General features: G+C 35.1%; 1 protein-coding gene across 1 annotated transcript in view; it reads right to left on the reverse strand.

The window, feature by feature from the left end:
* Nucleotides 1-1940: 1940 nt before the first annotated feature.
* LOC101896681 (uridine phosphorylase 1) overlaps nucleotides 1941-12308 on the reverse strand; it is a 39141-nt gene continuing 28773 nt past the window's right edge. The window contains exons 3-6 of the mRNA XM_059118816.1: nucleotides 6587-6934; nucleotides 6364-6502; nucleotides 6103-6296; nucleotides 1941-2417 (exon numbers count right to left, since the gene is read on the reverse strand). Coding sequence (XP_058974799.1) covers nucleotides 2235-2417; nucleotides 6103-6296; nucleotides 6364-6502; nucleotides 6587-6934 — 864 coding nt within the window. The 3' untranslated portion in view covers nucleotides 1941-2234. The remainder of the gene's footprint in view (nucleotides 2418-6102; nucleotides 6297-6363; nucleotides 6503-6586; nucleotides 6935-12308) is intronic.

Consider the following 12308-nt stretch of genomic DNA (forward strand, 5'->3'; position numbering starts at 1 on the left):
ATTCGGTATTTTGATGATTTGAGCGACATTGTTCACCGTAATTGTTTCAACATTGGTATTTGAAATTCGTAACGAATACTACAGTCTAACAGTACGTTTATGTATATGAGGATTAACCCACTGGATTTGGATTTAAATTGTCATATCCATTACTTTTACTTCAAATAAATCCTCTCAAAGTAGGTTAACCCTACAAAAAGTTCTAACGTAAACATGGCATAAGAAAGATAAATTGTCTATCCAAGTCCATGTCTGATGATTTTAACGGAATTATTTACCGGAATCGTTTCAAATTTGGTATTTGAAGTTCGAAATGGATACTACATCCTAAGTCAAAAAATGAGCCATGTAGGTCCACGTCTTCTTATATCCCCGATATAACGGTACCCCCCGATATTTGGTATTTTGATGATTTTAGCGATATTATTTAACGGTATCGTTCCAAATTTGGTATTTGAAGTTCGTAATAGATACTTCCGCATAAAACAGAAAATGGGCCATGTAGGTCCCCCATATACCGTACCCCCCGATATTCGGTATTTTGATGATTTTAGCGACATTATTTACCGGGATTGTTTCAAATTTCGCATATGAAGTTCGTAATGGATACTTCAACCCATGCCAGAAAATTGTCTGTGCAGGTCCACGCCTTCATATAGCCCCCATATAACGGTACCCCCCGATATTCGGTATTTTGATGATTTTAACTACATTATAAACAGATTTTTCTTCAAGTTTCGCATTTTAATATTGTAATAACTTATGACAAAAGTTGCCCATGCAGGTCTACGTCGTCGTATAGGCATTCGGTATTTTTAAGATTTTAACAGAACTTTAAACGGATTTTTTTTTTGAAAATTGATTGAAATATTGAATGTTCGGCCCGGCCCTGTATGTATGTAGTGCAATAGGGTATTCGAAATGTAAATAAAAATATGTCAAACTTATTTATTTCTATTTTTTTATCTAAATGCTTTTTGTTTTATTAAAAAATAAATAAATTTACAAATATAAAAAAAATTGAAAACAAAAAAAAAATATTAAATGAAATTTTTTATGAAATGCTTATCTTACAATAAATATGGAATTTATATCAGTTTTATTGTAACAAAAATTATAATAATAGTCAGCAATTCGGTCATAATTTAGGTGCATATGTTTCTGGTGTACACTGTACCCGAAGGCTAGTGCCAGAATGGATGATAAATCAACAATACTCGAAGGGCCTTAGTAATATGAAGAAATCCAAAGGCAATCCGGACAAATTAGGATCGAAATAGTTTTTGAAACAAAAAACCTCGTGATTTAGAGGCCTGTGCGACATTCTGTTCTGTGGGAAATATTCATTGATTCATTTTTGATTTTTTCATCTACTCATTTCGGTCCATTTCGCCTAAAAAGAACTTGAATTTTTTTCGTTAACCCTTTTGAAATGACCTTCGCCTTTGAAATGAGAATATTCTCTCTATCAGCCATCATTGCTGGGGTATTGGATTTCAGCCATCCATTGTGACAAGAGCCTTGTGAAAATGGGTTTAAAAGCGATTATTTTTTTTTTGCTCTTTTTCAATATATAATTTCTTTTTTTTTTCATATTTTACATATCATAATGTGTGGGTGTTAGTTTTCATTAATTTTTTCATTTTTTTTTTGTTTTTTTTTCAAATTTGTGGTGGTTTCCAGAATAGATTTGTTTTCATTTTTCTTGTTAAGAGTAAAGATAAAACTATTTATATGTAGGTATATATATGTATGTTTGTATATGCATATACTTTTTTTATTTGTTTGTAGGTATTTATGTGTAGATAGATATCCAGATATCTCATTAGTTTGAAGGTATAATTCAACATACTTAGGTCTACAAAAGAATATTTTTTGGTTTTTTCTATTTATATTTGTCTATGTGTGTGTGTGTATATGTGTTGGTTAGTTTTGCTTTGTATATATATATATATATATATATATGTCCTTCAATCAATATTTCGCCTTCAATATTTCGCCTTGCCGCTCTTCATAGTTCACACATCTATGTATGCAAATATACATAATTTTTAGTGTTTTTTTTTTGTTTTATAATAAGTACACATGTCTGTATGCAAGTGAATAATTTAACTTTTTTCATATATATATAAATAACACTAGGCATGTATAGTTTTAGAGATTTGAAAAAATATATAAAGTTGTAGTTTTAGTGTATATATATGGTGAGTTTGTCTGCCTGTCTGTCATCTCCTCTATTCGTGGGCCTGAGATTCCTGTTGTACCAGCTTATAACGTCTGGGTGACTTAATCGATCCTTGAGCATTGAATAGACTCTTCAGTTGACCCTTTTGGGCTAATACTTTGCGTATATATCGCGCTACAAGAATTTGTGGCCGTGTCTGCCATTCATTCATAACTTCTTTGGGGGAATTGACCTGGAAAAGACAATTAAAAACAAAAAAACAATTGAAATATTACAGAATTTGAAAAATAAAACAAAATCTATTTCGGATACAAGCTACAGGCATATACAACTTTTTAGCACAATTTCGAAATGGTTTCACTTGGAGTTCCCAACAAAAATGTTAAACTTAAAAGAAAGGCTATAGGGTTGCCCATATTCGACGGACCCATGACTCTTTGGGCCCATTCCAGGGGCAGGCAACATTCTTTGCGTCAATTGAATTTTGTACGGGAACAAATGCAAATCAATGCGAATAATCCGTTGTAAAGTGGACCGAGCCATGCCCAACTGCTGAGAACGGCGTTTTTGGGATGTTCTTGGGGATCTCTCAACACTGGGTCGTACGGCAGCGATATTCTCGGCCGATCGCCTTGGTCGACTTTTATATGGCCTCTTCGGATTAGAAAGAGCCTTACCAGTCGAAAATTTTTCGTATAAACGCTTAATGGTGTTCTTAGAAGGCGCACTTCTCGCATTTTTTAATGTTTTAAAAGCACGTTGAGTTTTCACAATTGACTTCTTCTGTTGAATGTAAATTTCAACTATTTCGCGTGGCGGGTATTGGTTCATGGTAAAAATCTGCTTGGACTGACGCTTCAAACGCGGTATGTCATTAAGCGTTGTGACATCTCTGTCAAAAGTTATGGCGTTGCCAGTTGGGTCCGTCGAATATGGACAACTCTGTAAAGAAACGACTTGATCGAAACCCGCGTCGCAGTGGCCGAAAAATGGCCAATGGCTCGTGAAAATGAGCTCGAGATAAAGGCATTGAAATTCCAAAAAGATGCAAGAACTTACGCCGCAACATAAAGAAAATAGACTCAAAAGAGCTAAAGAGTTGCTTCGCTCGGCCGAAAGTAATGAACTGCCAAATTTGGTTTTCTCCGATAAAAAAACATTCGTTGTCCAGCAGTTTGTAAACAAACAAAATGATCGTATTTACTGGCCAAAGAGGTCAGCTGAAAATGTGCATCTTCGGTTGACCACCAGAACTCAAGCGCCAAACATGTTGATGGTGTGGGTCGCCCTAACAGCCGATGGTCGCTCTACACGCGCCACACAAGAATGGTTACAAAATTAGGTTCCTCGCTTCATTTCCAGCGCACAATGGCCACCAAAATCTCCGGATACCAATCCGTTGGACTATTGTGTCTGGAGTATTTTGGAAAGCAAGGTTGGCACTAAAAAATACCAAAGTGTCGATCACCTCAAGCAAGCGCTTCGCCGGGAATGGGCCAAAATACCGCAGAGCAATATTGGGGAAGCGTGTGACGGTTTCATTGGCCAATATTCGTGCCAAAGGTGACCAATTCGAAAAAATCTAAACTTATTCCAAAATTTGATGCCATTTCCGACATTTTTGCTTTCATTCATTTAAATTAAAAAAAAAAAAAAAAACAAGTAAAAAAACATTAGGTTCGGCCGGGCCGAATTTTTAATGCCCTCCACCTTAGGGTAATGGAAACACTAGAACCAACAAATACCAATTTGTAGACATATTCGTGGGAAAATGTGGCAAAAATCATTAAAATACCGAATATCGCGAGGATCCGCTATATGGGGCTATATAAAAACGTGGACCTATACATACAATATGTCGCCAACGGTTCTAGAATTCATTATGACCAACAAATTCCAATATTTAAACAAATCCGTGATAAAATGCGACAAAAATCATCAAAATACCGAATGTCGGGAGGTACCATTACATGGGGGCTATACCAAAGCGTGGACCTATACATACAATGTTTCGCCGCACGAACTAGGACCCATTATGACCTGGAAATACCAATTTTCAGACAAATCCGTGAAAAAGTGTGGCAAAAATCATCAAAATACCGAATATCGGGAGCTACCGTTACATGGGGGCTATACCAAAGCGTGGACAATATAAGTGCTATATATAAGTGAGTAGTGAAATAATTGTCTGACTGACTGACTGACGGAGAATCAAGGCGAAACTGCTGAAGCTTGAATCTTGAAATTTTGCTCAAGTCGGGGTTTTTGGAAACTCGTACTAAACGGGTACGGGAAGTACTAAAATGTACTAAAGATTGAATGCCTAGCATTGGACAAACGGAATGAGATCGAATTCGAATGAGAGTCACTGATGGGAGAGTATGATGGATGTACCAAAGGGTTTTCAGAAATTCGTACAATGAGTACTAAAATGTACTACAATTGGTACAATTTCGTATCATGTGAAACTTGAAATTTGGAATGGGAATCACGGTTGAAAGTTGTTTTGGAAATGTATTAAACGGAAGCACCCAACGGTACTAAATTTCGTACAATTTAAATTTAGCAATATGAAATTAAGATTGCTGGATGAGTGTAGGATTGGGTTATGGAGGTAGGTTTTGAAATTTGTATTTATTTGTCCAAAAAGTACTAAATGATACAATATTTGGTAATATTTTGATTTGGGTGAACCAATAGAGTTAATATCCTGAAATTTGGAAATAAGATTAATCTTGCATTGTAGAACTCAGGTATATAGGAAACTTTGTAAATTCGAACTTATGTGTACTAAATGGTACTAAATTCGGTTCATCTTGGATTTGGGTAATCCAATAGAATTGATATCCCGAAATTTTGAAATAAGATTACTGTCGAAGTGTAAAACGTGGATATGGAAGTAGTTTTTAAAATATGTACTTATATGTACTTAATTATGTACAATTTGGATTTGGGTGAACCGATAGAGCTGATATCTTTAAATTTGGATTTAAGATTACTATTGGCGGGTAGGATTGCGGAATGTAGGAAGTTTTAGAAATACGTACTTATGGGTACTAAAATTTTGTACAATTTGTATTTGTAAGAACAAATAGTACTTGAAATCTGAAATTTAATATTAGGGTCGCTGTTCACGTGCAGCCTGGACATATGGAGGTGGTTTCGGAAATGTGAACTATAATTGTATGAGAAGTACTGAATAAATATTTAGTATTATGTGAAGAGATAGACATAAAATTCTGAAATTTTATTTTTAGATTATTGAAAATTGATGCCTCCTAAATTTGTACGCACTAAATGGTACTAAATTTGGTTTTGGGTGAAGGGATAGGTCTGGAATCGTCATATTTACATTTTGAGGTCTCTGTGGGTATGTGGAATGCACTAAGTGGTACTAAATTGGGTATTGAGTTAAGGGATAGAGCTGGAATCCTGAAATTTGATATTGAGATCTGGATTTGAGATCTTAATGTTGTTTTGGAAATGTTAACTATAACAGTAAAAAAATTGGTATTGGATAAAGGAATAGGACTGGAATCCTGAAATTTGATATTGATGTCTCTGTTGGTGCCTTCGGTACACAGAAGGTGCTGGTTTTGGAAATGTGTACTATAATTGTTCCAAAAGTACTAGGTGGTACTAAATTGGATATTGAGTGAATGGATGCAGATGGAATCGCGAAATTTTTTTATTGAGGTCAGGGATTGAGAAATGTAGGTGGTGTTGGAAACAACTACAACTTATCTCTCTTCACAAAAAAAAAACCTAATTCCTTAAAACAAAGAAACTTATTTAGAACACAAACTCCACAACGATTTGCCGCAATGAAAATAAATTTATATAAATTGTATATTCCTGTGATAAAAGTTAAAATGGAAAAGTAGAAGCAACTAAATTGGTCACCATCGCATTCTTACCTGATCACCGTTGAGACGATTCAGCAAGGCTACACAGACAACGGCAGCCTTGATGCCAGCATGATATGTAAGGGCAGCAAAAATGGTACTCTCCATTTCAATATTGACGACACCATTGTCGGCGAGTTTTTGTAAATATTCCATTTTATCGGCTTCGGAAAAATCACAGAATGCTCCGTCCAAACGGCCTTGACCTAAGGAGAGAATAACATCAAGGGTTATTTTTATTCCAAAATCCAGTTCGTTTTTTTTTTAACCAACCTTCATAGAAATCATTGGTGCACAATGTCTTGCCAATTATGGTATCATAGGGATCATCGGGACTGGCCAAGGCCTTAAGTTCACGAGCCAACTTCTTGTCCAATTTGGCGGGGCGATGAACGACTTTACCCAAAATGGTCTGGAAAATAAATTAAAGACATTTCAGTTGTTGTAATTCATTTAAATTTTCTTTTGTTGTTGTTGTTGTTGTTGTCTAACTTACAAATTCATGAGAATTCCTTAATTGACCGTCCAGAGCATTCTCGGTGATGATGACAGTGCCACCCTCTACACCAATGCCACCACAAGTGCCAATACGTATGAAGATCGGGTCTTGGCACTTGGCATGATGCATCAGTTTGATCATTTCGTGCATCAGAATGCAAATAGAGGGCGTTCCCATGCCGTGACTGACGCAAAGCACTGGTCCAACTTTGTACATCGAATACCGATACGAGTAGGCGCTAATGTCCTGCAACATCGTGCCTGCAGGTAATTTGTAGCCGATTTCATTCATAATGAAATGTGCAAAGTTCTCCATACGATTTGGTGTCCCGCCCATGCAAACGAACTAAAAATAAAAAAAGGACAAAACGGAAAATTGTTTAGAAGCAAATTTATTTGATTGGAAACTTTTAGAAACTAGATTTTAAGATTTTTAGAAATATGCATCCTAGAGGTTAATTATTTATTTATTATTTCTTGAATTCAAAGAACTTTATTCTTAAATCCATTATTTGTTCAAGAACTATCAGAGCTACATTCGTAGATATTTTAAGCATGCTGTTCTATATTTTAAGATTTTTTTTTTGATTTTAAAATAAATATATTGAACATTATGGTGAACATTTTCGGACATTTTAAGAATATGGTTTTATATTTTAGGAATTTTTTTTTAAAGAATTTGAAAGTATTTTTTTAATACTAAAATCCTGCTAATTTTATGTCTATTTTTTCAGCGTTTAGTAAATGATCGGGATTGGGAAGATTTTAGAACTCAAATGACTTTTAGGCCTGAATTCATGGTTATTTAAGAATATGTTTTTTTATATTTCAAGAACGATTTTTAGATTTTAAAAGAAATATTTTAAGACTAGTCGTGAAGTTTTGAGGTTTTCTTTTTCAGGGACCATTCCTGAATGTTTTAAGTAGAGGGTTTTACATTTTAAGACATTTTTGTACGAGGGTTAGTATTGCAGCGTAGACGTGTGAATAGGCTAGGTTTTTTGGACATCTGTACTAAAATTGTACGAAATGTACTAAAAGTTGAATACTTTGCATTGAACAAGCGGAATAAGCTCGAATTCTGAAAATTGGAATAAATGTCACTGAGGGAGTGCAGGATACACTCACAAAAGGGTTTTTGGAAATCCAAACTTTAATGTTACGAATTGTTCTAAAATAGTACTAAACTTCTGGTATTATGTGAGCGGATAGAGCTTAAAACTTGACATTTGGTATGAGAATCAAGTTTGGATAATAAGTTTGATATACAAAAGTGGTTTTGGAAATGTGTACTAAGCGCACTGTACTAAATGGTACTAAATTAGAACAATTTGGTTTAGGTTGAACGGATGAAGCTGGGAATTTGAAATGTTGTATTGGGATCCCTGTTGGTGATAAATTTGTGATAAAGATACGATTTTGGAAATGTGTAAGACAAGTGTACGAAAAATACTAAATAGTACTATAATTGGTACAATTTGGTATTGGGTGAAGAGATATTTCTTGAAAATTTGATATCAGGGTAGCTTGTCATTCGTATCCTAGACATATGGAGTTGGTTTCGGAAATGTGTAGTATAATTGTACGAAAAGTACCATATTGTACTTTATTTTCGTATTGAAATTTAATATAGGTATCACTGTTGGTATATGTGTTGGAAATTTGACTGTGGTTTGGAATTGTGTACTATAATTGTACGAAAAGTTCTAAATGGCACTAAATTTGGTATTGGGTGAAGGGATAGAACTGTAATTCAGCAGCATTTGATATTGAGGTCAATGTGGCCATCTGGAATTGAGATATGAAGGTGGGTTTGAAAATGTGTACTATAATTGTACCAAAAGCACTGAATAGTACTAAATTTGGTATTGGGTGAATACATAGGCCTGAGAGCTTCAAATTTGATATTTAGGACTCTACTGGTATCTAGAGTTAAGATATGGAGGTGTGTACTATAATTGTACGAAAAGCACGAAATAGTACTAAATTTGGTATTGGTTGAAGGAATAGAGCTGGAATCCTCAAATTTGATATTGAGGACTCTGTTGGTGTATAGAATTGAGATATGGAGGAAGTTTCGGAAATGTATACTATAATTATACGAAAAGTACTAGATGGTACTAAATTTGATATTGAGTGGAGGGATAAAGCAGGTCTCTGGCCTATCTGGAATTAGGATCTGAAAGTGGTTATGAAAATGTATGAAAAAACACGAAATTGTACTATATTTGGTATTGGTTGAAGGGATAGAGCTGGAATCCAGAATTTTGATATTGAAGTCACTGTTGCTATTGGGAATTGAGATATGGAAGTGTTTTCGGAGTACTGAGTACTATAATTGTACGACAAGTACTAAACTGTACTACATTTGGTATAGGGTGAAGGGGTTGAGCTGGAACCCTGAAATTTGATATTAAGGACTCAGTTGGTACCTAGAATTGAGAAATGGCAGTGGTTTTGAAATTGTGTACTATAATTGTACGAAATGTACTAAATAGTTCTTAATTTGGTATTGGGTGTAGGAATAGAGCTGACATTTAATATAGATGTCACTGTTGGTATCTGTGGGTAAGATATGGAAGTGGTTATGGAAATCTGTACGATATATATGTACGAAAAGTACTAAATAGTTCTAAATTTGGTATTGGGTGTAGGAATAGAGCTATAGATATATATGCCACTGTTGGTGTCTGTGGGTAAGATATGGATGTGGTTTTGGAAATCTGTACGATATATATGTACGAAAAGTACTAAATAGTACTAGAGTTGTGTATATGATGAAGGGATTGAGCTGGAATCCCGAAATTTGATATTGGGGCCTCTGTTGTTATCTAGAATTGAGATATGAAGGTGTTTTTTTTTTTTTTTTTTTTTTTTTTTTTTTTTTTTTTTTGGTAATATTTGCTATAATTATACGAAAAGTACTTAATAGTACTAAATTTGCTATTGGGTGAATGGAGAGAACTGCAATGTTGAAATTATGATATTGGTATTTGAGGTTGATATTTGGAGGAAATTGGAAATGCGTACTTTATTTGTTCGAAAAGTACTAAATCGAACAAAATTTTGTATTTGGCGAAGGGTAAGGGCTGAAATTCTGAAATTTGACTTTCAGGCCCGTCTTGGTTTTAAGGGTTTTTAGAAATGGATACGTTGAATTATTTTATGACAGACAGATAAATTGAATGTGGGTCCATTGTGCAATGCTTTGGCAAATGTCCTCTTCGGGAAATTCCAAAATGGGAGATTTTGAAGTGTTTTTGGTGTAAAAGGTTAACAGTTTCTTTTTATTATTTCCGAAAAAGGAAAGAAACTTGAATAATATTTTTATACCCTCTACCATAGTATGGAGGGTATATTAAGTTTGTCATCCCGTTTGTAACATCTCGAAATACACATTTTAGACCCCAAAAAGTACATATATTCTTGATCAGCATAAAATTCAAAGTCGATTTAGCGATGTCCGTCCGTCTGTGGAAATCCCTCTAGCTTCCGAACGAATTGAAGTAGATTGATAAAATTTTACTCAAATGTATGTTATGTCTGCAGGACTTTTGGTATTGAAAATGGACCATGTAGGTCTACGTTTTGGTATAGCCCCAATATAACGGTACCTCCCGATATTCGGTATTTTAATGATTTTATGGACATTTTTTCACCAGAATTGTTTCAAATTTGGAATTTGAAGTCCATAATGGATACTACAGTCTAAGACAGAAAATTGTCTGTGCAGGTCCACATCTTCGTAGAGCTCCCATATAACGGTACCTCCCGATATTCGGTATTTTAATGATTTTATGGACATTTTTTCACCAGAATTGTTTCAAATTTGGTATTTGAAGTTCGCAATGGATACTACAGCCTAAGACAGAAAATTACCTGTGCAGGTCCACCTCTTCGTAAAGCCTCCATATAACGGTACCTCCCGATATTCGGTATTTTGATGATTTCATCTACATTATTACCATTTTTTTTTAAATTTCGCAAAATTGTAGTGGCTTATGAAAAATTTTACCTTTGCAGGTCCACGTCGTCGTATAGACCCTAATATGACAGCTACATTCGGTATTTTTAAGATTTTAAAAGAATTTTTAACGAATTTAATTTATTTTGAGAATTGCCAAATTTGTTCCCAATTGGTGGATGGTATTCAAAGTTTGGCCCGGCCGAAGTTACAGCTTTTTTACTAGTTAATCTTGCAAGTCTAATATTTTCGGACAATGTACGAAGTTTTGATTAACATTTTTTTTTCAAATTGAGGATTTTGAGTACTAAAAAGTCCTAACACGAAATATTGGAATGAATCTAAAATTTTATGGTGAACTTTTGGCTGACGAAGTAGGTGGAGTTTATCGTAGTTAGTTCTTTCCTCCATAAACCTGGCCGTTTTTGAAGACTTTATCCATTTTTGTTTTATATATTCGCAATCATAAAAAAATATTTCAATGTCTCTGTTACATAAATTGTTGCTGTAGTTGTAGTTGTAGTTGTTACAATGCCATACAAAAGACACGTTTTGAATTTAATTCATAGGAGCAAGTTGAGTTTAGGGGCTGTGCTCTGATCATTTTGAAATTTTTACCACAGGTAGGTATTTTTAAACTGATTACGGCAATATAAATTTTTTGTGGGGGAAATAACCGGTTACCCGGTTATTGGACCCGAAAGTTCAGATACAATGTTCGGTTTTTATCCGGTTCCACTGAACCGATACAAACAAAATGGGTATCATTGGAAAGCTTATGAAAATACCTATCCAACAAGTGGTCACATGAACCGGTTACAAGAACCGGTTCCAGAGTAATGCAAGAAAATTGATATTTTTTACCAGTACTTTTTGAAAAACCCATAAAAACTCAAAAATGGACCCATTATAAGGTATTAAAATCTACATACCGTATTATAGCCAACAATATTGCCTTTCCAAAATGGTATCATACATGTTGATATCTTTTGTAGTTCCGAAGATATTAGTGATAGAAGTCATTAATTTGCAATTTTTTCTCCAGTCAAATGTATCTAACCTCTATAGCATTTTTAAACAGCCGGCCTTCGGCCGGGGTTTGAGATTTTCTTCTCTGGGGTATGTCCAACACCGGCTACGCGATCGCTAGTTTTTCTTAACATCGTAATCTTTGTAGGTAGCCGGCCTTCGGCCGGGGCTTGAGATTTTCTCCTCTGGGGTATGTCCTACACCGGCTACGCGATCGCTAGTTTTTCTAAACATCGTAATCTTCGTAGGTAGCCGGCCTTCGGCCGGGGCTTGAGATTTTCTCCTCTGGGGTATGTCCAACACCGGCTACGCGATCGCTAATTTTTCTAAAAATTGTAATTTTTGTAAGTAGCCGGCCTTCGGCCGGGGCTTAAGATTTTCTCCTCTGGGGTATGTCCAACACCGGCTACGCGATCAATAGTTTCCTAAAAACTGTAGTTTTCGAAAGTAGCCGGCCTTCGGCCGGGGCTTAAGATTTTCTCCTCTGGGGTATGTCCAACACCGGCTACGCGATCCATAGTTTTTCTAAAAATTGTAATTTTTGTAAGTAGCCGGCCTTCGGCCGGGGCTTAAGATTTTCTCCTCTGGGATATGTCCAACACCGACTACGCGATCCATAATATTCTAACAACACCAAATTAAAAACAAAGCAGATTAACAAGAACGTTAAACCCGACATAAAACTTGGCTTCACTCATACTACTTTCATAAGTAACAACTTTAAAAG

The sequence above is a fragment of the Musca domestica genome, unplaced genomic scaffold, assembly GCF_030504385.1.
Source record: "Musca domestica strain aabys unplaced genomic scaffold, Musca_domestica.polishedcontigs.V.1.1 1, whole genome shotgun sequence".
NCBI lineage: Eukaryota > Metazoa > Arthropoda > Insecta > Diptera > Muscidae > Musca > Musca domestica.